Genomic DNA, 27,970 nt, shown 5'->3' with positions numbered 1-27,970 from the left:
ATCTGTGCGGAAAAACAGTAGTAAGCAAACCATTTACGCCAGTGTGCAAACATTGACCAATGGGTGAGGATTGACCAATGGTTTAGGATTGACCAATGGGTTAGGATAGACCAGTGGTTTAGGACAGACCAGTGGGTTAGAAATGACCAATGGGTGAGGATAGACCAGTGGTTTAGGATAGACCAGTGGGTTAGGATTGACCAGTGGTTGAGGATATACCACTGGGTTAGGATAGACCAGTGGTTTAGGATAGACCAATGGTTACGGATAGACCAATGGGTTAGGAAAAACCAATGGGTCAGGATTGACCAATGGGCTAGGATAGACGAATGGTTTAGAATTGACCAGTGGGTTAGGAAAGACCAATGGGGTAGGAAAGACCAATGGGTTAGAATAGTCCAATCAGTAATTATAGACCAGTGGTTTAGGATTGACCAATGGGTTAGGATAGACCGGTGGTTTAGGATAGACCAATGGGTTAGGACTGACCAATGGATGAGGATAGACCAATAGGTTAGAATAGTCCAATCAGTAATTATAGACCAGTGGTTTAGGATTGACCAAAAGGTTAGGATTGACCAATGGGTTAGGATAGACCGGCGGTTAAGGATAGACCAATGGGTTAGGTTTGACCAATGGGTTAGAATAGACCGGCGGTTAAGGATAGACCAATGGGCTAGGTTTGACCAATGGGTGAGGATATACCAGTGGTTTAGGATTGACCAGTGGGTTAGGATAGACCAGTGGTTAGGGATAGGTCAATGGGTTAGGATTGACCAGTGGGTTAGGACAGACCAGTGGTTTAGGATACACAAATGGGTTAGGATTGACCAATGGGTGAGGATAGACCAGTGGTTTAGGATTGACCAATTGGTTAGGATAGCCCAGTGGTTTAGGATAGACCAATGGGTTAGGATTGACCAATGGGTGAGGATAGACCAGTGGTTAAGGATTGACCAATGGGTTAGGATAGACCAGTGGTTAAGGATTGACCAATGGGTTTGGTTTGACCAATGGGTGAGGATAGAGCAGTGGTCTAGGATATGTCAACGGGTTAGGATTGACTAATGTGTTAGGATAGACAAGTGGTTTAGGATTGACCAATGCGTTAGGATATACCAGTGGTTTAGGATAGAGCTGTGGGTTTGGATTGACCAGTGGGTGAGGATAGACCAGTGGTTTAGGATATACAAATTGTTTAGGATTGACCAATGGGTTAGGATAGACCAGTCGTTTAGGATAGAGCAATGGGTTAGGAGCAATTGTTGAGGATAGACCAGTTGTTTAGGATAGAGCAATGGTTTAGGATTGAACAATGGGTGAGGATAGACCAGTTGTTTAGGATAGAGCAATGGTTTAGGATTGAACAATTGGTGAGGATAGACCAGTTGTTTAGGATAGAGCAGTGGGTTAGGATTGAACAATGGGTTAGGATAGACCAGTGATTTAGGATAGACCCATGGTTTAGGATTGACAAATGGGTGAGATTGGAGCAGTGGTTTAAGATAGACCAGTGGTTAATGATCGACCAGTGGTTTAGGATTGACCAATGGGTTAGGATTGACCAATTTGTGAGGATAGACCAGTGGTTTAGGACAGACCAATGGATGAGGATAGACCAGTGGGTAAGGACAGACCAATGGATGAGGATAAACCAATGAGTTAGGATAGACTCAAAATTAATTTACCCAAAAGAAAGAAAAGTGCATACAAGGCTGTTGAGAACTGAGCTTGTGACAATGCTTCAAGTTTCATAGACCATTATTATGTTTGTATCTTAATTCTGCCCATAATATGCTTTAGGTGCCTTAGATACATTGAAAGCTTGTAGATGAACTTTTCTTGTTTCATAGAATATACAATTGATACAGAAAGTGCTTAAAAAGGTCTGAAATTCAATTTTCTTGTACGTTGCCATGGTAACTGACCATTCTCTTTACATTATAGAAAAAGTTTTGGACAGTATAACTTTGTAAAATGATTATACAAGATAAAGACTACTATGTTCTGCTATAATTCTGTTCGTTTGTTCGTTTGTTTTGGATCTAACGGACAAGCCTGTATCAGATTTCTGATCTCTCTGTCGTGAGGGCTTTGTCTCACTCTGTCCCTCTGGTCAGATCGCTCTGTGTCTGTACTAGTAAAGGATGAATTATGCGCCCTGTGTGGCTGCGTTTGAACTATGTAAAGCGCCTTTGAACGTGAAATTGATCATGAAAAGGGCGCTATATAAATTGGTAATAATAATAATAACAATAATCATAATAATAATAATAATAATAATAATAATATCTCGTCAATTTGTATGTTTATCATGATTTCTCAATTGTATATTTCGTTGTCTATATTCTCTTGTTGTTTGTATGTTTGGCCGGTGGTCTAGTGGTAAGACGCTTGACTGTCAATCCAGAGGTCCGAGGTTCGAATCCCGGTCCAGGCATTGGAAATTTCTGAGATGCTCTTGAGTGTCTCCCACCTAACTTCGAGGCCTGTACTGGTTCTTCCCAGGAAAGACGGCTTCGCATGTATCGGTGCTATACACCGGGCACGTTACAGAATCAGACTGTCTATTCGCAAGGAGCTAGGCTAAGTTAGTCGGACAAGTCTGTATCTAAAAAGGATTTCTCTCTATCTGTTCTGGGGGCTTTATCTCACTTTGTTACTCTGGTTAGATCGTTCTGTGTCTGTGTACTAGTAGAGGATGAATTTCGTGCCCTGTGTGACTGCGTTTGCTATATGTAAAACGCCTTTGAACGTGTTTATCATGAAAAGGGCGCTATAGAAATAATAATAATAATAATAATAATAATAATAATATATGTAATATGTTTATTGTCACTTTTCTCCTTATTGTCCCTTAAAATTGACCAGTCGTATTTAAATCCAATCATATCGGCCGAGCTTATCCAAAAGATTTGTATACCACGCTTATTGTTTGGTTGTGAGTTGTTGAACAGCCTTAAAAACGGGGATTATGAACTCGTAGACAAATTTCTGAAATTAGCAGCAAACAAGATTCAGGGTTTTAACATGAGAACACGTACTGATATCTGCCTAAGTATGCTAGACTGGAAAAACGCTCTTTCTCAGATAGAAGCTAGAAAGCTGGGATTTTTGGCTAGATTATGTAATATGCCGACTACTATGTTATCTAGGCGAATTTTTAACGCTCGCCTTTCTTTGTGTATATGTAGAAACTATGAGCAACAAAAAGGTTTTGTTCCTGACATAATCGGTATTCTTGTTAAATACGAATTATTCGAATACTTAATAAATTATATACAATTAGGTACTTTCCCTTCTAAAGAAAGGTGGAAATTAATATGTAAATATGTTATCCATAATTCGGAAGTTTATAAATGGAAAGAAAGAATGAATACCGACAATGACCTTGTTAGATTTCGTCTCTTGCATACGAACATCGAAAGAACCATTTTATGGGACTGTGCACTGGATTCTGAGTCATTATCAAACGCATTTCAAATAAGTAAATTATGGTGTGACACAAGCCACGATGAAATATTTCTCTGTGATTCTTAATAACAAGCTAGTGCATATAGCAATTGATTGTGATAAAATGAAACCTAAACGAGATGAACTCTTTTGCAATATAGACTTTAGTTTTGGCGATAATGTATTACATGAATTATTGAACGACGACAACGACACAAAATTTCAGAAGCTGATTGGTAGACGTTTTGATATCAATTACTTGTAAAAACGTTCATAAGCATTTTCTTAGAATTGCCATTCGATATGTTGTTTCATGTATGCATTTTACTTGCAAAGATGATTAATTTATAAGATAATTTAATTAGTAAGTGGCCAAATGCAATTATTGCACCATGCATATGTATGCTGTAATGAATCGTGACCATGTTTGATATAAGTTTTACACTTTTTCTCTCTTCATATATATATAAACAAGATAATTTTGATTAACCTTAATACTCCTATTACAATTCATATTGTTTGTGTACATTTGTTTGCTACATTGTTATATTCCTTCTCATCTGTATTTATGTTGTATTTGAAATGTATATCACTGAAAAGTGGAAATAAAGAGTATATATAATAAAATAAATTGGTGCCGAAACTGAAATTTGTTATGTATGTATGCATAATATTATGTTTATACACTATGACGTCACTGTTCCACTGCATGATATTGGTAAGTGTTCTCGCCTCACCTTCAAGAGGTCGGGAGTTCGAGCCCTACCAGAATATTTGAATATTTTACTTTTTTAATTTCACCAGTTTTATTCATGATTTCTTTATGAATCTAACATGAATTTTGCAAATATTGTAACAAAAATCATTTGTGTGAGAGCTGAAAAAGGTTTTTATGTCAGATACCAATGTTCTTCCTGTGCAGTAGACTATACAAAATTGGGGTCCAAATTAACAGGCGTGGTTTTATTAATTTGATTAGGCCCATTAGGTTGAAGGTCAGTAATTCAAATCCTTTGTTTCATATAAAAAAAACGACAACTTATTACTTTTTCCTACAGCTATTTTTCATTAAAGTTCTATCATAATTAACGAAAAAATGAAAAGAAAATAGAGGGTTGAATATAGTTCCTAGTGAAATGCCAGTCAGTTGTGGTCTGCTAACCGCCCCCCTCCCCACCCCGCCCCCAAAAAGATGGCGCATATTTGCTCTTGTTCGCACAATAAACACCCACTTCTGGTTGCGATTTGCAAAACTTGCCATGTGGGGTGTATAAACATGAAAACCGGCTCATTTCATGCAGAACGTATTCTAGCAGTGAAAAAAATGTAATCAAAGCAATTTGCGCAAAAATAGGAAAATTTAGGATCTATTTATTATGGACTTCTTTCGACTTCACCACGGAAGCACATTTTCGACCACGGAAGTACATTTTCGACAGAATTACTGACCTTATTCCATTATCGGTCTCGTGTAAAGTCGTGAACATTCCAAATGTAATTTAGTATTCTAGTGCCGTGATAACTTTAATACATTTAAAATGTAACTGTTACTCGGACCAAAAACATAGTAAGTGCGCAATATTAAAAATGTCTTGTGATTAATCACTGTATTTTTATGTTAGTTTGCTGTTATATAACCTGTATATTGTTTATATATTTTTGTTTTGTACTTGCATTAAATTTCCGGTTAAACCACGGGTTGGGCATGTATGTTAATCACTTGAATACAGTGTATTGTTTCTTAATGAAAGAAAGGATTACTGGGGCTGTGTTCATAAACCATTTTGAGAGATTTTTTTACCTAAGTCACTATTTTCCCTTATATTCAAAACCTGACCCTTTAATAATTTCAATGAAATATTTCAAGGCATTAAAATGATTTGCATTCACTGAAATCTAGAAGGTAAAAAAAGTAATCAAGTATTTGTGATTACAGTCTCTTTCAATAATTACTGAAAGGAAACAAAGCTATGAAAACAACTAGTTAAAAAAAGAACAAAGATGTTTTACGAATCTAAGCCCAGGAGTGTAGTGAATAAAATAAACTATTTCTGGAAATGCCTGCATGTTGAAAATCCCCCCTTTTTAGAACACTTTAAACTAGTCTAACATTACTACATTAAAGTTTATAGAATATAATTATAATGTTTTTTTTTCTTCTTATAACCATATTAGAATTGAATTTGCTACAAGAGTGGTTAATTCAGCCTAAATAAAGATTATACAAGCCTCCTAGTGAAACCTTTATTCCAGAATACAACAGTATTTCCCTTAACCCTCTTTGTGTCTATGGTGTCTATTGATGAAGCAAAAAAAAATCTACTGTGCAGCATTTCCGAGACGGCACCAGAACATAACAATTGTACTGCAGAAAATGGAAACAATGTTGAAATTAACCTTTATCTGCCACTTGTGCACCACAGAAACAATGCAAACTTAGGCCTTCTATACTTTATCTACATGTTAAATTGAGTTCTAGTGTGACTTTTTGCTCTGTTTGGTTTGACACTTTCAGGACAACCGTCCTTCAGTGCTTTCAGCACTTTGATTGTTATCACGTTAACAAGAGTAGTTTTGCCAAACATGTATCTGAGCTCGTTCCGACGAATCTGCGAGGGTAAAAGATACATGTATTAGATTTTCATGTATGTTTTACACAGATAGAATGATCTTTAAGTATCTTTAGGTTTCAGCGAGGGCTGCATCTAGACGATGATGTATATATATGTGTATCTATTGATGATAAATAAGCATTTTGTACGCGTTTGCCTTATTTTGCTTCTATAACAATTTAATAGGCCTATTTCGACGAAACGTTCGTTGAATAAGAACAGTTGTTTTCTGTTTATTTAGACAATGAAATTAACAACACTTTAAAAGATATTTCAGCTTGAGTTCCTATCCCCTCTTATAGTTGACTGACGTTAATGATTTTTTTTTCTAAAAAAAAGACAAATCTAAATCTATTTTAAGTAATATCGTAGAAACTTACAAAACTGAAAACAAAACTTTCCGTACAAGCAAATTAAACCATGTTTGAAACAAACGTGGCTCAATTGGTGTTATCTAAAATGCATAAACTATAAAGGTGAATTTTACTGCAAAAACAATTTAGTAAAGGATCGCATTATAATTTCGAATGCCGTTGGTCACATGCACAGGCCGAAATAGTATTCCCTATATATTCTATATAAAATTAACAATTTTCATAAAGTTACCACACATAACTAGACTCATTTCTGAGTACAAATCTTAGCTTATTATGAAGAATTGTGATTAAACTGACATAAAATGGAGAGAAAAGTAGGGGTCATATGTATCTTCTAAGGAGATTTCTTTCGTCACATTTGCTTAGTGTACAGTATTTATGAGAGCTGTCAGGTTACTGGACAGCTAGGCAGTTCCAATTAATCCCAGCTGTACGTCCTCGGCTTGGTCCAGTTGACCACCGTTTCACATCCGTTATTCGTCATGCATTGTTTGTCAGTAATCTTCGGCTGAAAATGCGGTCACTGCCCGGAACACCTCCGGATGACCCGTTGCATGTCAGGTAGTAGTCAGGCCGCGAATCAGGTTCACCGGACATCAACGCACGCGAACTGAACACATGAACAGGAACAGAACAAGGAACGCACGTGTTCCAAACAAAACGCATTCCAGCGTAAAGCTACCGTACATGCAGCAGACGCCTTTGCCCGATGGAGTCCTTTCCAAGTTTTATGCATGCTCAAAACTTTCCACTGGATTTAACGGACCTTGCCTGAGGAGGGCCGAATATGAAACTGACAAGAAACGCATGCGGGATTGATGAGGTGTGAAAGAGATATAACCCTGAAAAATAACCTGAATTATAAATTATGAGTTGTCTCTCTTCCATCACTCCAACCTTTTCAAAGCTTATATGAACTGTTGAAGGATCATTTATGGTTCTAATTATCAAAACACTATTAAGACATTGCAAATGATTATAACTCTTTCAGTTGAAACAGTAGAATTAAACACATAAATATAGGTCACTTTGAACGCAAAGTGCAATTACTTTTTGTATACTTTCAAGGGCTTCGTAAAACTAGACTAATCACTGTATCTCTTTTCAAAATAAAGATGATTTTTAATTTGTTTTTAAAAAAGGTAGCTTCTTTCAATGGGACTAGAAAAAAATGTGTTTGTCCAAGTGTTTATCCGAATGCTCCAGCATTTATGTAGCCTATTATAACACCTGATAAATTTCTAGCTGTCCTTGTGTAAATAAATATTACGGCCTCTCGTATTTCAAATATTACAGCCTCTCGTATTTCAAATATTGTGGCCTCACGTGTTTCAAATATTGAGGTATCTCGTATTTCAAATATTGCGACCTCAGGTGTTCCAAATATTGCGGCCTCACGTGTTTCAAATATTGCGGTCTCTCGTGTTTCAAATATTGCGGTCTCTCGTATTTCAAATATTGCGACCTCAGGTGTTCCAAATATTGCGGTCTCTCGTGTTTCAAATATTGCGGTATCTCGTATTTCAAATATTGCGACCTCAGGTGTTCCAAATATTACGGCCTCACGTGTTTCAAATATTGCGGTCTCTCGTGTTTCAAATATTGCGGCCTCTCGTATTTCAAATATTGCGACCTCAGGTGTTCCAAATATTGCGGTCTCTCGTATTTCAAATATTGTGGCCTCACGTGTTTCAAATATTACGGTCTCTCGTGTTTCAAATATTGCGGTCTCTCGTATTTCAAATATTGCGGTACCTCGTTTTTCAAATATTGCGACCCACGTGTTCCAAATAGTGCGGTCTCTCGTGTTTCAAATATTGCGGTCTCTCGTATTTCAAATATTGCGGTCTCTTTGTATTTCATCACTGTATAAACTAGATTTTGTTCAAGTTCGTCCAATCAAACTTATTCTACCGAACTAGATTACTTAAATTTGCTATTATCATAATATATTACAGCATAAACACCATTATAAAAAGTACATAGCCATTCTAAAAGAAATACCAGAGACAATTTATAATGCAATATCAGTAAAATTTTAACACTTATGTATAAACGAAGAAAATGCTTTTTATTGATGCATGTTATAACCAGGGTCTTTCAAAAATGAATTTTGTGACCCTGTTATAACTTAAAGAATCAAATGTGTCTGAAGTCACCCGTAGAGGGACATGCATGTGCATCGGACTGATAAGTTTGGACCTGATTTTCGATCACAGTAGCCCGGGGCCCCTGAAGTGGAGAATTCTTATGGTATGTGTGTGACAAGGAATCATTATAAATCTGTATTGTTTGAATGTGGACAAATATCGGGTAGCAGCTAGGATGATGAAGTAAAATACCGAGGGTTGTTTAAACCCGATATCACATCTTGCGCCCGGTCCTTTTATAAACAATAGTAAATCGTCAAATTTGTATCCCTTCACTTGAACCTTCGTCGGATCAACTTTTATATCAACGACATCAGCTTGCAAAAATATACATACATGTAAATGTCTTATAAGACATCAAAATGAAAAAAAACAATATCATTTATTGTTATTGCCAACATATTTTTGATAAATGTATATTACGTTATATGAAAGTGTTATATATAGACCAACTACGGAGTAATATTTTATGTATTTGAACATTGATGGACATAAATGATTGAACTTGTAACAATTTTCTGATAATTTCACCATACTACAGCCAATATTAATGGTATTCCCCCATTTGTAATTAAATTACGCATTACACAAGTGGTCCGTTTACATAATAACCCCTGCATTCACTGGCTAACCAAGTGCGCTTACGCAATTCTGTGATGTAATCGCACCGCAACAACGGGCGATTTGGAGGTAACCGATTTATCAGAGTTGCGTAATCTTACTCGGTTATGTAATAATATCCAGAGGCGATCAACTCCATGGCAATATTTCGTACACAAACATCGGAGTTCGCAGCACAGATCAAATAAGTCGGTTTCATAATACATGCAGCTGTTTAAGTCTGGTCATTTTTTATTTGTGAAAATAGCTCGATTTGCATTATAAAAGGAATATATAAACTGTAAGTCGGAGTCATTTATAATTAAATGTTTATCAAGGTAGTGAATGTATTTGGTATGTTTAACTATTTTAGTAAACACGAATTATTATTATTATTATTATTATTATATGAATAAGGCTTATCGGGATGTCTTGTCGAAAGTGCACCCTTGTAATGGCGTAGTAATAGTGTAAACAGTTGATATGAAATAAGGCACTGCCTCAATCGGGAATCGATCAGCCAATAAGATTTTAAATGAATTGTCTAAGACACATTTTAAATTCGATTCAACTTAAAGGTAGATTTTGGAATAAAAACAACTCCCCTTATTTGTACTGATGTGTTGGGACAAGTTATGTAGACGCTTATATAGGCACAAGGAAAAAGCGTATTCTTCCAAAAACCTCGATGTGCATGCCGGAAGGACACATTTTTAGTTCGATTATCTCATTCGGTATATCGCATGTTACCGTCGATTCCCTATAACGTGTTCTTTAAGTTAGACTAGCATGCAGTATACGGAGAGGCAAATTTTCTTTATGAATGTGGACAAAATCCATCTGCCTTTTATTTCATTTTATTGAAGAAAATATGTATTTGAAAACAAAGTCAACGTGAACAGGGCGGTGTTGGAGGAGAGGGCGCAGTGGGGATTTTTTTGGTACCTAGGAGACAGGTTATTGCATTCTTTACAAGGTTTACATCGCTTGTCTCACACCTGTCACGAACTTCTTCGTTTAACTACTTCTTAATAGTTTTATATGCACAGTTATAATAAGTTGTTATGACTGTAATGTTATGGGACGTCACTGTAACGGCGTGGTATTATGTCTTAATTAAAGAAAAAGTTGAAAATGACGTTGCTTTAATATGGAACGCCACAGCTGTCTTATGTCGGGACATTTGATGTTATCATGTCATAGCGTGATGTTAACTTGTCAAAACAGTGTCTTATTATGTTTAAAAGCTATGTTATTATGTCAAGATGTGGTGTTAACTTGTCAAAACAGTGTCTTATTATCTTAAAACGCTATGTTATCTTATTAAAGTGTCGTGTGATTTTGTCTACTGAGCTTCCTATTATGTTAAATTGCTATGTTATCTTGTCAAATTGTGGCGTTATCTTGTCAAAACAGTGACTTATTATGTTAAAACGCTATGTTATCTTGTTATAGTGTCGTGTTATCTTGTCTACTGAGCGTGCTGTTATGTTTAAAAGCTATGTTATTATGTCAAAGTGTGGTGTAAACTTGTCAAAACAGTGTATTATTATGTCAAAAAGCTATGTTAATATGTCAAAGTGTGGTGTTAACTTGTCGAAACAGTGGCTTATTATGTTAAAAAGCTATGTTATTATGTCAACGTGTGGTGTTAACTTGTCGAAACAGTGTCTTATTATGTCAAACAGCTATGTTATTATATCAAAGTGTGGTGTTAATTTGTCGAAACAGTGTCTTATTATGTCTAAAAGCTATGTTATTATGTCGAAGTGCGGTGTTAACTTGTCGAAACAATGTCTTATTATGTCAAAAAGCTATGTTATTATGTCGAAGTGCGGTGTTAACTTGTCGAAACAGTGTCTTATTATGTTGAAAAGCTATGTTATCATGCCAAAGTATGATCTTGATTGCAGAGTGTGTTACTATGTTAAAAAGCTATGATATCTTGTTAAAGTATCGTGTGATTTTGTCTACCGAGCGTGCTATTGTGTAAAAAAGCTATGCTTTCTTGTCAGAGTGTTGTGTTAACTTGTCAAAACAGTGTCTTATTATGTTAAAATGTTATGTTATCATGTCTAAGTGCGATGTTATCATGTCAAAATATGGTGTTAACTTGTCGAAATGGTGTCTTATTATGTTAAGTGCTATGTTATTATGTCAAAGTACCATGTGAACTTGTCTACAGAGCGTGTTATTATGTTAAAACGTTATGTTATCATGTCAAAGTACCGTGTGATCTTGTCTACCGAGCATGCTATTATGTTAAAAAGCTATGTTATCTTGTCAAAGTGTTGTGTTAACTTGTCAAAACTGTGTCTTATTATATTAATATGCTATGTTATCATGTCGAAGAGTGATGTTAACTTGTCCAAATAGTATCTTATCATGTTAACTAGTCATGTTAACTTGTCAAAGTGTTGTATTAACTTGTCAAAACAGAGTTTTATTATGTTAATACGTTATATTATTATGTCAAAGTGTGATGTTAACTTGTCCAGATCGTGTCTTATTATGTTAACTAGGCATGTTATCTTGTGTTGTGTTAACTTGTCAAAACAGTGTCTTATTATGTTAAATGCTATGTTATTATGTCAAAATACCATGTGATCTTGTCTAACCAGCGTGCTATTATGTTAAAAAGCTATGTTATCTTGTCAAAGTGTTGTGTTAACTTGTCAAAACTGTGTCTTATTATGTTAATATGCTATCTTATCATGTCGAAGAGTGATGTTAACTTGTCCAAATAGTATCTTATCATGTTAACTAGTCATGTTATCTTGTCAAAGTGTTGTGTTAACTTGTCAAAACTGTGTCTTATTATGTTAATATGCTATGTTATTATGTGAAAGACTTAACTTGTCCAAATAGTATCTTATTATGTTAACTAGTCATGTTATTATGTCAAAATGTGGTGTTAAATTGTCAAAACAGTGTCGTATTATGTCACAAAGCTATGTTATCTTCTTAAAGTATCATTCATATTGTCTAGCTTTTTTAACATAATAATACGCTCTATAGACAAGATCGCACTGTACTTTGACATATTAACATAGCTGTTTGACATAATAAGACACTATTTGGACAAGTTAACACCACACTTTGACATGATAACATAGCTTTTTGACATAATAAGACACTGTTTCGACAAGTTAACACCGCACCTTGACATATTAACATAGCTTTTTGACATAATAATACACTGTTTTGACAAGTTAACACAAAACTTTGACATGATAACATAGTTTTTTAACATAATAAGACACTGTTTTGACAAGTTAGGACCACACTTTGACATGATGACATGAAATGTCCCGACATAAGACAGCTGCGGCGTTCCATACTAACTTGTCAAAACAGTGTCTTATTATGTTAAAAAACTATGTTATCATGTCAAAGTATTGTGTTAACTTGTCAAAACAGTGTATTATTATGTCAAAAAGCTATGTTAATATGTCAAGGTGCGGTGTTAACTTGTCGAAACAGTGTCTTATTATGTCAAAAAGCTATGTTATTATGTCAAAGTGTGGTGTTAACTTGTCCAAATAGTGTCTTATTATGTCAAACAGCTATGTTAATATGTCAAAGTACAGTGCGATCTTGTCTATAGAGCGTATTATTATGTTAAAAAAGCTAGACAAGATGAATGATACTTTAAGAAGATAACATAGCTTTGTGACATAATACGACACTGTTTTGACAATTTAACACCACATTTTGACATAATAACATGACTAGTTAACATAATAAGATACTATTTGGACAAGTTAAGTCTTTCACATAATAACATAGCATATTAACATAATAAGACACAGTTTTGACAAGTTAACACAACACTTTGACAAGATAACATGACTAGTTAACATGATAAGATACTATTTGGACAAGTTAACATCACTCTTCGACATGATAAGATAGCATATTAACATAATAAGACACAGTTTTGACAAGTTAACACAACACTTTGACAAGATAACATAGCTTTTTAACATAATAGCACGCTGGTTAGACAAGATCACATGGTATTTTGACATAATAACATAGCATTTAACATAATAAGACACTGTTTTGACAAGTTAACACAACACAAGATAACATGCCTAGTTAACATAATAAGACACGATCTGGACAAGTTAACATCACACTTTGACATAATAATATAACGTATTAACATAATAAAACTCTGTTTTGACAAGTTAATACAACACTTTGACAAGTTAACATGACTAGTTAACATGATAAGATACTATTTGGACAAGTTAACATCACTCTTCGACATGATAACATAGCATATTAACATAATAAGACACAGTTTTGACAAGTTAACACAACACTTTGACAAGATAACATAGCTTTTTAACATAATAGCATGCTCGGTAGACAAGATCACACGGTACTTTGACATGATAACATAACGTTTTAACATAATAACACGCTCTGTAGACAAGTTCACATGGTACTTTGACATAATAACATAGCACTTAACATAATAAGACACCATTTCGACAAGTTAACACCATATTTTGACATGATAACATCGCACTTTGACATGATAACATAACATTTTAACATAATAAGACACTGTTTTGACAAGTTAACACAACACTCTGACAAGAAAGCATAGCTTTTTTACACAATAGCACGCTCGGTAGACAAAATCACACGATACTTTAACAAGATATCATAGCTTTTTAACATAGTAACACACTCTGCAAACAAGATCATACTTTGGCATGATAACATAGCTTTTCAACATAATAAGACACTGTTTCGACAAGTTAACACCGCACTTCGACATAATAACATAGCTTTTTGACATAATAAGACATTGTTTCGACAAGTTAACACCGCACTTCGACATAATAACATAGCTTTTAGACATAATAAGACACTGTTTCGACAAATTAACACCACACTTTGATATAATAACATAGCTTTTGACATAATAAGACACTGTTTCGACAAGTTAACACCACACGTTGACATAATAACATAGCTTTTTAACATAATAAGCCACTGTTTCGACAAGTTAACACCACACTTTGACACATTAACATAGCTTTTTGACATAATAATACACTGTTTTGACAAGTTTACACCACACTTTGACATAATAACATAGCTTTTAAACATAACAGCACGCTCAGTAGACAAGATAACACGACACTATAACAAGATAACATAGCGTTTTAACATAATAAGTCACTGTTTTGACAAGATAACGCCACAATTTGACAAGATAACATAGCAATTTAACATAATAGGAAGCTCAGTAGACAAAATCACACGACACTTTAACAAGATAACATAGCGTTTTAAGATAATAAGACACTGTTTTGACAAGTTAACACCACATCTTGACATAATAACATAGCTTTTAAACATAATAAGACACTGTTTTGACAAGTTAACATCACGCTATGACATGATAACATCAAATGTCCCGACATAAGACAGCTGTGGCGTTCCATAAGTTAGGACCACACTTTGACATGATGACATGAAATGTCCCGACATAAGACAGCTGCGGCGTTCCATACTTTTAGATGGCATAAGAAACGCTTTTGTGGGTGGCAATCACATGTAAGCAACATTTTATGACATTTTTCATTTTTAGTGTTTTCTGTTTGAGATATATTTAATGAACAGAAAGACCTATAAATAGAGTTAGATTCCATTGGACATGTATGGTTTTTTTTTTTATTATTATTATTAAATATGCTACAAAGAACCGCGCACACGCAAACGCGACACAACAATCAGCCCAAACTCCAACGCAGTAATCTCCCTTGCCGCTCCGCTCATTGATAGCGAAGCGGCAAGGGAGATCACTGCGTTGGAGTTCCGCCCGCCATCCCAGTTCTGCTGTAAAGAGGCACGTGAAAATCACCGCGAAACGTCAAATACTACACAATACTTTCAACCTATACATGCACGAGAGCGTAATCAAGCCAATACGTTTTTATTACATGACAGCAGAAATGAATTTTCATAGTTTTATTTTTTGAAAAATTGACTATTAATGTGTCATATAGCACAAACTATGGACGGGCGATTGATAGAAGTATACATCTATATATACATTTACATATATCTGAGAGGCCTGAATTGTTTATTTGCATGGTGCACGAGGGCGTAACCCAATGAGCGCTAATAATAATGTAAGCAACCTCATTATTGTTTAATGAGTTGTGTATCGGGCCCTCTTCCGCTTATTGTGCCCTATGCATTTTTGTAACTATTTATAGTAATTAAGTTACATTATGGTCGTTACTTGCAGCCATATTTATAAGAATATATTTGTCCGTCTACGCTTAATACCATAAACGAAATGGTTTTATATGCTGCCGTAAGAATAAATGTAGCTGACAGCCTTATTTGATCTGAGTCTAAGCATCGTTTATCGTAATGATTATTAAGTTATTAAGTAAAATTTAGAATCACGGTTTTTTTTCCCGATCCTGTTTTTTACTTGTACATATCTCAAGTAAACTTGGTAACATACACATATTATCATATTCCTAGCCTGGCTCCCTGGCTGCATGGTTATTTTTTATATAAATACAGGAAACATTTTGTTAGAAAATTTTAAGCCTCTAAAATAGCACAATTTTATCTGATGGCTGAACCATACAGCCTGGTGAAAGTTGGCCAATGTAACCCTAGATTAACCCTGTGAACTGTTAACTACTGAGAACCCTATCAATTGTAAAGTAATTAACTATCCAATGTAATGACAAGTTCTCCTTACCAATTTGATAAGGGTCATTTGAGAAAATATCAGTTGTTGTTATTTTCTAGAAGAGTATGATCTTGAGACCATCCATGATTCAACAGTTTACTAGTAAATGTAAGTGTGAAATATTGTATGTGGATAATTATTTGGAGGTGACATAAACTCAAGATCTTTTTTTATGAATTTTTAGATTTTATTAAATGTTAAATATTGAAACACCAGCTGCAGAAAGTGTTTACTGTTATGGTAAAATTAACCTGTACATAAAGAAGTTACAAGGCAATTCATTGATGCAAGCATCAAAGACGCCGCCAAGTGTTGTGTCTGAAGTACATTTATTGCAATATGAGAAATCACCTAATCATTACTTTATTAGTCTGACTGGCTACAAGTTATCAACATTAGCACATAAAACAATATATGTTATAAACTGTTTAAAACATGAAGAATAAACATGATAGAAAAGTTTTACCATGCAATACAAATCCTCTATCTGCAATGACATTAACATTGCGAGTAGGTGGTCCCTTTACATACAAAATTAAAGTAATTATTTCACTAACTAAGGTCATCTCCTGTGAAAAGTTCTTATATGCAGGAGCGTGTGTATGAAGTTTCACAGAAATGCAGTTTGTTGGGAAATGAGGAAATGTTGAAATTATTTCAAAGCTGTGGTTTCATGTAATGTAATGAGTGTTTTCTATTTACTGTTGAAGTTTTATGGACCTTAGTCACCTACATTATAGATTTCAGAATGCAGATTATACCCAGCAATTTACTGTTTCCCTTGACAAAAACAATCAAAAATTTTGTCCAAGAAAAGAATGATATAACATAAATAATCTCTGTATTGCCCCTATTCACAAAGCATGAATCTTTCTTATATACTTTTGAATTCATAGAATTCATTTTTTTTTCGGACGAACGATAAACTTGTAGTCTTCGTTGAACTGTAAGGTTACTAGGAGTATGTCAGTGTCTAGTTCAAATCTAACATTACAAGAAATTTAGAAAGCATAATAACCCACTGCCAAAGTGTAGAAAATATTTCAATGAAAATGTTTTTGTTTTTTTTTTTATTTTATTTTTTTGTCAGGAATGGACAAATACAAAAACTATCTATTAAATTAAAAAAGAAAAAGAAAAAAAAAGCAAGTAACAAGATATAATAAAACCAGAGTAACTGACTAGTCATATAAGATCAATGAACATATAAATTCAACAAGGAATTCTATTTTAAAGTCACTGATGCTTTGGTAAGTTATGGTCCCATGGCTTTTAATATTTCGATCTAACCACATTTAAAGAAGTATTAACTTGTCACTGACAAATTCAGCCAAGTGCTCTATTGCACACCTTAGTTGACAGTGTATATCTGTAAACAATGAGTAGATCTATATGACACATAAGCAAAAAAAAAAAAAAAAAAAAAAAAAAATAGAAATAGGAATTTGCAAAAGTGTGCGCATTCTGAAATTACATCACTGTACCTATCAACAAAGAAAATAAGACAAAAAGGTTAAAAATAAGTTAACAGCGGCACTTCCTTCGTTCATTTCAACATATCTATGCTTATTGATTCCTTTATTTACTTTGTAAATACGTTTTTTCCAAGGAATTTTTATGCAGGCAATTGTAATTTTCCATATTTTTTTTTTTTTTAATATTCTCTTCGAAGTTGTAAAATACACGAACGCTCCCTTGTCCAGGCGATTCACGCTTTACAGTAAGGTATATCTGCGGTGTGTTCTATTTATAGAAAATGAGATAGGTAAGTAGGTCATGCTAAGAATAGAAATAGAAAACTTGACTTACAGAGTAACCTCCCTTATCAATAAATCGGATCAACATTTTTGACGAAATTGTATATAAAAAAATATGTTCTGCTCTACAAATAAGGAGAGGAAAGACAGATAGCATTGTTTTAAATCACATAATAAGTTGCATTACATACATTTTTTATGTTTTCTTTTTGCCATTTTTTGTTTATTCACTAAAATGTATTGTGCAATATCTTTGATCCTTTTACAAACTATTCACTGTGTTCAGTTTATCACTCCGAAACTATTCATTACCATCTTTACAGGGTCCGAAATAAAAGTGTATCCCATATACTCGACGCCGCCTTCAGGGCGGCGTCGAAAAATGTATTTTTATGTGGAGAAATGAAAGAAAACAGAAAAGAAAGCGCTTGTTTCATGAAAAACAGACTTGTGCTGGTACATAACTGACCGACTGTTGGGTAATAATATTTTTTCACTGGAGAAAAGTTTGTATTTTAAATGATTTTTTTTTATTAGGCCAGTTCTAGATGACACCAAGTCAGTAGATTATTTTCACTTTTATTTCCAATGACAACATGACAGACGCTGTAGTTCATAGTTTAAAGTTCTAAGGTTAATGAAATTTTACACAAAGCTTTAAATCAGTTCTGTGATGAACTGTGTGTATTATAAAGCGTTTAAATTATAAATACTGTTAATCATATTTTTTTGGTCTGTGTGTTTGGGTGTTATAAGGTATTAGAAGCATAACAGAGTACCTCCTTTTTGAAGAGTATTCAATTTCTACCATAAACCTACTTTTACTGCAATTCTCAGGGGGTTGTGGGTTCAAGCCAGACTGGGACCGAATTTTTCCCCCTTATTTTCCTTTTTTTCTAGTAAGTTTTTACTTCTTTCAAGACTTATAATTGATTTATTGTACAAAAATGGAGAGAAAAAATTAATTTGATAAGCGATTTCAATCTGTTCATAGTGAATTTACTACTTAAACAGAAGGGGCAGAGTTACACATCTTTAAAAATATTGCGTTACGTGGGGTAAAAGTTCTCTATTTTGCTTTCACTCTCTAGATTACATATCGTGGAAGAAATTTAGGTAGGTTTTACGTCTGCCCCAAGGATATTTTTGAATGAAGTAAGCAAAATGCAAAACAGAAACACAGGATTCGACCTTATTTTTTCAGTGTTGAAGTTAGAATTCTGTCTCATTAAATCTGTTTACTTGAGGCACCCTAGAAAAAATGATATTGACATTTTTATTTGGTATTTTACAATTGTTTACCAATAGTTTGGTGTTTCTTTTATTAAAATTAATGGTAAAATGAATTCTCTGCAAACGTTTTGGATAGTGGCCATCACTTTGAAATTTGTCTCTACTTGAACTTGAGGAGATACCATAAGTTATACAAAATTTATAAAAAAAAAAAACCCCAAAAAAACGGCACGGTAAAAATTGTTTAAAAATTGCAAAGCAGTGAGAAACACGGTCCCCTTTAAGAATACACCAAGCAAATGCCATTTTGTAAACATTACTATTTAGGCATCTAATACCTTAACGAGAGCTGTCCCTAAGACAGCCAATGCTCGACTATTCAAATTGTTTTGCTAGAAGCAGGAATATTACCCTATATTAAAATTTTAAAATATCTATAGAGTTTCGATCTTGCATCTGCATTCGTTTTTGGAGATGGGAACTTGCATGCAAAATTTATTTTAACCAGGATTTTCTAAGTCTGAAGTGGGGCATAATTCAGCCAAAATGCATGTTAGAGTTATGGAACTTGATGCTATCACTTAATTTTATTATCCTGAAGAAACATGTGAAGTTTCAATTCAATACATACAATCATTAGTTTTGGAGATGGGAACTTGCACACAAAACTTTAACCAGGACTTTCTAAGCCCAAAACGGGCCATACTTTGGCCAATGCAAGAGGTGTCTCATCAATAATGGTACATTGTGTGCTGCTATAATGGAGAACAAACAAATGCAAATGGAGCAGCTTTTGCCACTGCCAGTCGGTCAAGAGAATAAAACATAATGTTCTTTTAAAACATTCTTTTACAACATGCTCTTGTCTTATTTGTTCATATTTTAAAACTTTCAGCCATTTCACCGTTAAAAATGAAGTTTAAAATTACCAAATTCTTGATTATAAGATCACAACAAAAAATATGTAAAAGCACATTCCTGTTGTCTGATAAGCCAATACAAGCTGAGGGCAGGCCATAAATCGATAAATTAACTGCGGCTCATTAAATGATGGTTAGCACATGAAATCCTTAGGTACCTCGTCACAGTAATAGCAGCCGGTTGTCACTGAAAGAAATTAATGGGAATTTGTCTCACAAATTTGTGAGACACTGGTAGCCAACTTTCACCAGTCCCTATGTTTGGAGCCAGGGGCAATAAAAAATGTCAATGTAGAAACAACCCTCTGGAGTTACTTCCCTCTTAATGAAGAAAACTGATATATGTAAATAAGAACAAACATAGGGACGGGAGCCAGTCTATCATATTCCTTACGCGTAAACAATGTCTCAGGGTTAACAAGCAGTTCAATTTATATAAGCAGTTTAAGTTAAGTCTAATATTTCCCACCATACTATTTCACCGATAGTTATATAACTGCCCATGAACTCGTGTACACACGGTTATATAACCATAATATCCATTAATGCATTGCTTGCTTTATATAACTACAGTATACATTAATACATTGCTTGTGTTGGTAAAATGTCCTTCTGACAGTTCAATACATTTAACTGGACTTACGGAAGAAACGGTATGTTTTTGTGTTGTTTCTTTTTATTTGATTTGATTGATATATATTACTCCTGAAGTTCAGAACTACCGGTGTTCGGCATACGTAAATAATATTTAGTTACGGTAGCGGGGTTTTACGACAAAGTAGAAAAAAAGTTTTAGTTTATATTTATGTCGGACTTATGAAGTGATAATCTGGGTACGAGTCCAAATACATCTCGTATTGTACAGTACAATGTTAAATAACCTTTCTATTCTATATCTATTCTATTTTAGTTTAAATTTAAAATGATTCACTGAATATTGTATTTCTGCCTTCCCAGCTATGTACATAGAAGCGATTTACAATTGGAACACGCGTTTCGGGCTTTATCTTATGTTTATAACATGGGACTAATGAACCGTGCAGATACGGAAAAAATACAGGATTTTTTGCACGCACGTGCGTCCAGTACGGTAATATATTGTACGGTCGCGTGTTGCAAATACACGTTCACGACTGGATAAATAAAATAGATATGGAATAAAAGGATAAATATATTTCATCTCGCTATTAGAAATAAGTCTCCGAGACATATAGATCATACCCATTTTTTTGTAGTTTTTTAGCTCGACTATGCGAAGTATGGAGAGCTGTCCTACTCGACCTGGCATCGGCGTCCTTCCGCGTCCGCACTTTGGTTAAAGTTTTGATGCACTTTCTCTGTAATTACTTGATGGATTTGTTTCAAACTTAAAATAATTACCCCTCATCATGACCCACATTATATGGCATAAGGGCCATTGATTTGATTGATATATATTACTTAATATATTTCATGATTTATCTCCCCTTTTTACTTATATTAGAATTTCAGGTTAAAGTTTTGATGCACGTTCACTCTTATCTCAGTTATTACTAAATGGATTTGATTCAAACTTAAAATAGTTATTCAACATCATCACTCGCATCATATGACGCAAGGGCCATAACTCTTGCACCAATATTTCATGAATTACCCCCTTTTTTACTTAGAATTTTAGGTTAAAGTTTTGATGCACTTTCACTCTATCTCAGTTATTACTAAACGGATTTAATTCAAACTTAAAATAGTTGTTCTGCCTTATCACCCACATAATAAAACACAAGATCCTCAACTCTGGTACCAGTATTTCATGAATTATGCACCCCCACCCTTTTACTTAGACTTTCAGGTTAATTTTGATGCATTTGCATTATATCTCAGTTATTACTAAATGGATTTGATTCAAACTTGAAGTTGTTATTCAGCATCATCACCCACATCATATGACACTCTTGCACCAATATTTCATGAATTATCCCCCTTTTTGCTTAGAATTATACTTATTAAATGTTCTTTATATCTCTTATTACTTAATACTTTTGACACAGACTCAAGCTGTTGTCCAGTATCTTCATTCTTATTGGAGTCATTAAACGCTGTAGAGACAGCTCCAGCTTCCTCAGCTGTGCCCAGTTTCACTATCCAGCATCGAAATAGTCGAGCGCGCTGTCTCCTGTGACAGCTCTTGTTTTTCCAGTTATTCATTTAGATTTGAAAAAAGAATTATATGTGCAGTAGCTGGCTTTATTAGATAGACGAGCTTTAGAAATTCAGCGACCACTCAGAGGTTTCGTCGTATTTTTTGTGTGGATAAAAGTGTGTGTTTTAGAGAGAGAGAGAGAGAGAGAGAGAGAGAGAGAGAGAGAGAGAGCTCCTATACATCCTCTTTTTTTGCGCGAAGGACTTCCATAATGTAAATAGATTCCAGTGGTCTGCTTACATGTACTCATTTGACAATACGAAATGTAGATGTAAGTCACACTGAGGAAGGTAGATACCCCATCACCATCAATTTATTCGAGAAGACATCATGAACAGACTTCCAGTTCACTTCAAACATATTATCACACATTTTAAGTGTAAATATACTGATAGTATTTTTCCTGGGATTGGTACAGGTGTGTGCACACATACCCTCTCCCGCACCCTACCAAAATGTAAAAATGTTTCGTAACTTATATATAAAGGCAAGATCACATATGTAAACCAAACTAACACCCCCTCTCTCTCTGTCTCTCTAGAAAATCACTTGAATTCATATTGTAATTTTATTTTTTCATCACATGTTATTTTCGGAGAAGGGAAGACATAAGGCAACTCAACCCATGCCCTATTTCTCCAATAATATTTCATTTTTGAAGGGATTCTGATGAAATTTTGTGCACATCCTTACCTAAAATGTAGATAAATGTAGATTTCTCTGAGAGATACAAAAGTGAGTGTATGAAGGTGCGGTTGTGGGTTATTACAACAGTTTAAATAGATTTCAATGTAACATCATACATATGGATCTACTTGAAGTTTAGATATGCGTGGAAAGTGGGATGCACCTATTTCCCGCCCCATTTTTGTCGAGCCCGCTTGCGGAAGCGAAGACATAGATTTCCAGATGGCTGTACGGTGTATGTGCGTGCGTGCGTCAGTGGGTGCGTCCGGATTTGTTTGTCCGGACCATAACTTGGACATGCATGGAGCAATCTTGTTTATATATGGCATGAATGTAAACCTCATGAGACGGAGTGTCATGCGCAAACCCCAGGTTCCTATCTCAAAGGTCAAGGTTACACTTAGAGGTCAAAAGTCAAATTCAATAATGACTTTGTCCGGATCATTTCTTCTTCATGCATGGAGGGATTTTTATTTAACTTGGAACAATTGTTCACCATCATGAGACGGAGTGTCATTAGCAAGAATCAGGTCCCTAGGTCTAAGGTCAAGGTCACACTTAGAAGTCAAAGGATACAAGAATGACACCTTTGTCCGGAGCATTTCTTCTTCATGCATGGAGGGATTTTTATGTAACTTGGCACAAATGTTCACCACCATGAGACGGAGTGTCATGCGCAAGATCCAGGTCCTTAGGTCCAAAGTAAAGGTCACACTTAGAGATCAAAGGTCAGATACAAGAATGACATTGTCCGGAGCATTTCTTTTTCATGCATAGAGGGATTTACATGTAACTTGGCACAATTGTTCACCATCATTCGCAAAAATCTAGAATTACTTCCCTTTGTTGTTATTATAAATAGCTTATATTGTAACTTTTTCATTACTGGTCATAGGGAAAAATCAAGACGACTTTTCTGTAGTACAACATGCTTGTTACATCCAATTTTGAGGTGTATTTTGACCTTTCTCTACTGGTAACGATTTTTGGGTGGACTTAGATTTTTTTTTAACATTTACTTCCCTTTGTTGTTACTACAAATAACTTATATTGTAACTTTTTGCAATCTCTTTTTTTTTATTTGGCATAAATATTTGCCTCAATGAGACAGAGTGTCGTGTGCAACTCCCAGTCCTTTTGACAGCTGACGGGCTCGACATGTTGCCCGTGGGCATCTAGTGTTCTTTACTTACTACAGTTTATCTGATGACTTTAGAAATGTCATTTTCCCTTTGTTGAAAAAGAAGAAGACACACATATATTCAAATGCAAATTTAGAAGCATTTGAAAGAAATAAAATATGCTGAATGATTTGGAAAAAAAGTATATTTTCTTCTTCGATTATTTATAGTTAGAAACCACCGGGTTTAAGTTTTATTGCAGTTTTCATCACATATAATCAAATAAATATTAAAACTACCCATTAAAGACTAAATCAATGTGTTTGTATAAGCAATGGCAGGCAGTTAAAATGCGTTCATTCTGAAGAAAATTCCAGAAGCCGAATGTTCAGTTGCAAAAATATCTGTTATTCTGATTTACATCAACAATTCTTAATACAGTGCAACCTCTGTAGAGCATCACCCTTTGGAAGATACAAAAATTGACTGTTATGTAGAGGTTGTTGATCTGGATTGGTAACTTTGATAGTATATTTCAGCTTTAGGAAATTTTGATGATGTTGTTATAGAGAGGTTTTTGCCTAAGAGAGGGTCGCTCTGGAGAGGTTGTACTGTATGTCACGTTCTTTCCAAATTTTACAAATTAATTAGCAGCAGTTGCAGCCACCATCAGTGCTTTGAGCGTTTTAATTAATTTTCTATCTAGGCTAGCAAATGTTTTCCTCATAAAAGCCTAATTTAAGAGCGTGTGCAATGTCTGGCAACAATTTAAGTCCCGTTGATTTTTTTTTATATTGGCGAAAGAAATACAAACAAAAATATGTAGCCATTTGACAGTTCACGCAATGTAACAGCATCCATTTTGGGCCCAGTGATATTACTTTTCCTTGCCTTATATGGACAGTACTTTATCACACGTTTGACGTCGCGGGAGTGTAATAAAGCCATTACATAAAATGATAATACACTTTCTTGCATACCAGACGGGGATTTCTGGTGATTTCATAGGTGCTGGAAAACTCCATCTTACACCCCCGGGGTGTAAGATGACTCTCGTGCTCTAAATGACGTATAACGAACTACATATGTACAGAAGATGTGTGTAGTAATAATAATGCTTTTCGTAAAACTGGATAAAAATTGAATACCTTGATAGTTCCTCTTTGTTCCTTATAACATATTTCTCGATTCAAAAAACGTTATTTTAAGGAAACAACATAACGTTTCATTGCAGATGATAAAACAAAACCGGAACTCTTACGTTGTTTTCGTCTCTGTAACGTCATGACGTACTTCCTGTTTACGGACGTAAAGTTCCCGCGCTTTGTTAATACGCTACTATAAGAAAAAAATGCTATAAGAAATTCGTTTGTTTGAATTTATTTTTTACTCTTCTTTGTTTAATATGGTATGCAAGAAAAAGATTCTATCACTGGCTGTAGGTGCAGATGGGAATATCCGGCTCTCGGGTAACTGTTTACGCGGTTACTCGGCTGGAGCCTCGTAACCGCCTAAACAGTTACCCTCGAGACCGGAAATTCCCATCTGCACCTACAACCAGTGAAAGAATCTTATATTCTGATAGCCAAAATATGACTGCGAGATCATGTCCCTGACATGTAAAGATTGACTCGTTTTGATAGTTCAGACTCTAATAAAACAAGAAGGCATTATACGTACAAATACACACATTTATGTACGTTCCAATACTTTTGATGTAGGAATGCTTTATAAATGCCCTGAACTAATAACTGTACATTCTCAAGGCTCCTTGGTCAGACTAAGGCTAGATCTACTCTAGCAGTTAGTATATTACCTAGTAATTTAGTTTGTGAATAATCTTACTATTTTTCAGAGCTGGCTTTCAAGATGGATTCGAGCCCACAGAATGTTAACATACTACAGCAGCAGCGGCGTGCCAAACAGCTGGTACCCGAGACACAGAAAGATAGCAACTATTGGCAAAAGAGACAACGCAACAATATTGCCGCGAAAAAGTCACGTGAGAACAAGCGTCAGTATGAAAGCATGGTTAGAGGCAGAGTTATCGCGCTTGAAGAGGAAAATTATCTTTTGAAAAAAGAGCTCAAAGTGCTTAAAGAAAGGTTGAATATACCAATGGACGCTAGCGTTCTCAGTCCAGCCGAACGTGATGCATGTCTCCAAGATTACAGAAGAACGGGTAATTTTTTAGATACTTCCCCCAAACGTCACGAGGGCTCGAGCTCAGGCTCAAACTCGAGCTTCGATACTTCAGACTATAGTAACAGTTCATTTAACTTTGAGAACGAGAATTCCAGGAACGAAATCAGCACAGGAAGTGTATACAGTACGCCAGCGAGTACATTTGTATGGGCAATAACTCCTGCGTATTCGCAGAGTCTGCAGCGTTATGGTGAGAGTTCAAAGATATACAGAAGTGAAATGTCTACAGGAAATAATCAAGACCATACTGCAGGGTGTAAAAGAAAACGGCCAAAGGAAAATAGCATTATGCCAGGTGACTTATCTACCAGACCAAATCCATGTACACACAGAAGTGATTCATTGAAAACTGTAAACGAAGACAAAAACATCGGTAGAGAACCGTATGACACATTAAAAGACGGTCATCAGTTTAGTAGTGAAAGTCTTGAAGTTAATAACGGCCCTTTAGACTTAACAAATGATGCAAACGATAGTGATGCTATTAACTCTGACATAAAAAGCAAACTGCAGTTGTTATCCGAGCAAGTTGAAAGAATGCAAAAACTAGTTGGCAGTTCATAAGTGTTCTATGTCAGATTGGGCATGACCTCTTTCATTTAAGTGCCGTGCACATGATTATTTAGGGTAAACTTTGTCGTCTTTACTAAAAGCATTCTTGACTCGTTTATATAATCACCTCACTTGAATACGGCTACGCACAGCATTCTTGCAAGATGGATGATTACGATATATAATATATTTTTGAATATATTAGTAACTTTTTCGATTGCTGTATTCCCGGTATGCATCTTGCTTACAATTCCCTGCAAACTTATATCTCCGTTATTACTAGTCTAGTCAAAGATTTTATTGGCATAAACATAGATAATGTTCGTCGCCATATACTGTGTTACTGATTACGACTGAACGAAACTTCATACACTCCCCCATCTCTTAAAAAGAAAGAACATTATCACTATCTCAGTTTCTTTCATCTGGTGTGTCACGACTCGTGTATTTTAATTTAGTTACCAAAGCTTCTACAGATATGCAATTTTTCTCTCTCTCTTTTCACTTTGATGTATTTTTTACATTCTCTTAGATCTGTTTCTCAGTATTATTTCTTACTCGACCAGCACAAATTGCATCAAACATTCCATGCTCAAAAATACCTCCATGCTCAGGATTTTGCTTTTATAAATGTTTTTATCATTTTGGCAAGCTACCTTGTCTGCAGTCACAACTCTGTGTTTTTCCTCTCTGTTTCGCTTTTGAAATGTTTACAGAATGATGCCAAAATGTCAAAACATTTGCCTGTACTTCATAAGCTTAATCCCCACATTATGAAAGCGTATAATGTAACATACTGTACAGAGCAGTGACTAGATTTCTTATTTTGTTTGTATTCGTTGTGAATATAATCATTCTTATCACTTTACCTCAGGAATTCAACTTATTTGTTCAGCTGTTGTAGTGTTATTTTGTTTCAATAAAAAATAAATTTTGTTCATCACTATTTCGTTGCTTCAGTTAAACGTCATAGTCACGTTTCCCACTGCAGTACGATGCGCTGCTGTTAATACAGATTCTGTGTTGCAGAAGGATACGATACTTTTGTCCCAATTTTTCATCTACAGCACGATTCGCTACCATTTAGGTATCCCATTCTTCAATGTAATACGATTACATATCTCGCTTCTATTCGCTAAGATATTAACTGAATAATTCTCTGTTTTACTAAGAAGTATGGTTCACTATTTTTACCCCTGTTGCTCCACTGCAGTTTAGTTTACTACTTTTATCTCTGTTGCTTCACTGTGGTTTTGTGCACTAACTTTTCTTCTTTTTTTCCCACTGTTTTACTACAGTTTTGTTCACTAATTTTATCTCAATTTTGCAACTGTGGTTTACTCTGTCTTACTCCACTGCAGTTTGGTTTTCTTCTTTATCTGTCT

At 34.9% G+C, this 27,970-nt stretch overlaps 1 protein-coding gene across 2 annotated transcripts; it reads left to right on the top strand.

Annotated features, from left to right (window-relative positions):
• Window positions 1-9,366: 9,366 nt before the first annotated feature.
• On the top strand, window positions 9,367-27,522 carry LOC123529058 (nuclear factor interleukin-3-regulated protein-like). 2 transcript variants are annotated; one of them, XM_045309253.2, is made up of 2 exons: window positions 9,367-9,493; window positions 25,684-27,522. In XM_045309253.2, exon 2 carries the CDS (start codon window positions 25,698-25,700, stop codon window positions 26,595-26,597), a length of 900 nt encoding a protein of 299 aa, XP_045165188.1. In that variant the 5' UTR covers window positions 9,367-9,493; window positions 25,684-25,697; the 3' UTR covers window positions 26,598-27,522. The 2 variants fall into 2 exon arrangements, with proteins under 2 accessions (XP_045165188.1, XP_045165187.1); XM_045309252.2 differs by lacking the exon at window positions 9,367-9,493 and adding an exon at window positions 20,357-20,494.
• The last annotated feature ends 448 nt before the right edge of the window (window positions 27,523-27,970 follow it).

The sequence above is a fragment of the Mercenaria mercenaria genome, chromosome 13 (genome assembly GCF_021730395.1).
Source record: "Mercenaria mercenaria strain notata chromosome 13, MADL_Memer_1, whole genome shotgun sequence".
NCBI classification, from domain to species: Eukaryota; Metazoa; Mollusca; class Bivalvia; order Venerida; family Veneridae; genus Mercenaria; species Mercenaria mercenaria.
Note: the sequence above shows the minus strand (reverse complement) of the source record. Positions and strands in the feature narration are given on the sequence as shown.

Excerpts from the sequence above, each read along its gene's own strand:
- LOC123529058 (XM_045309253.2), top strand. The coding sequence starts at position 25,698 with ATGGATTCGAGCCCACAGAATGTTAACATACTACAGCAGCAGCGGCGT.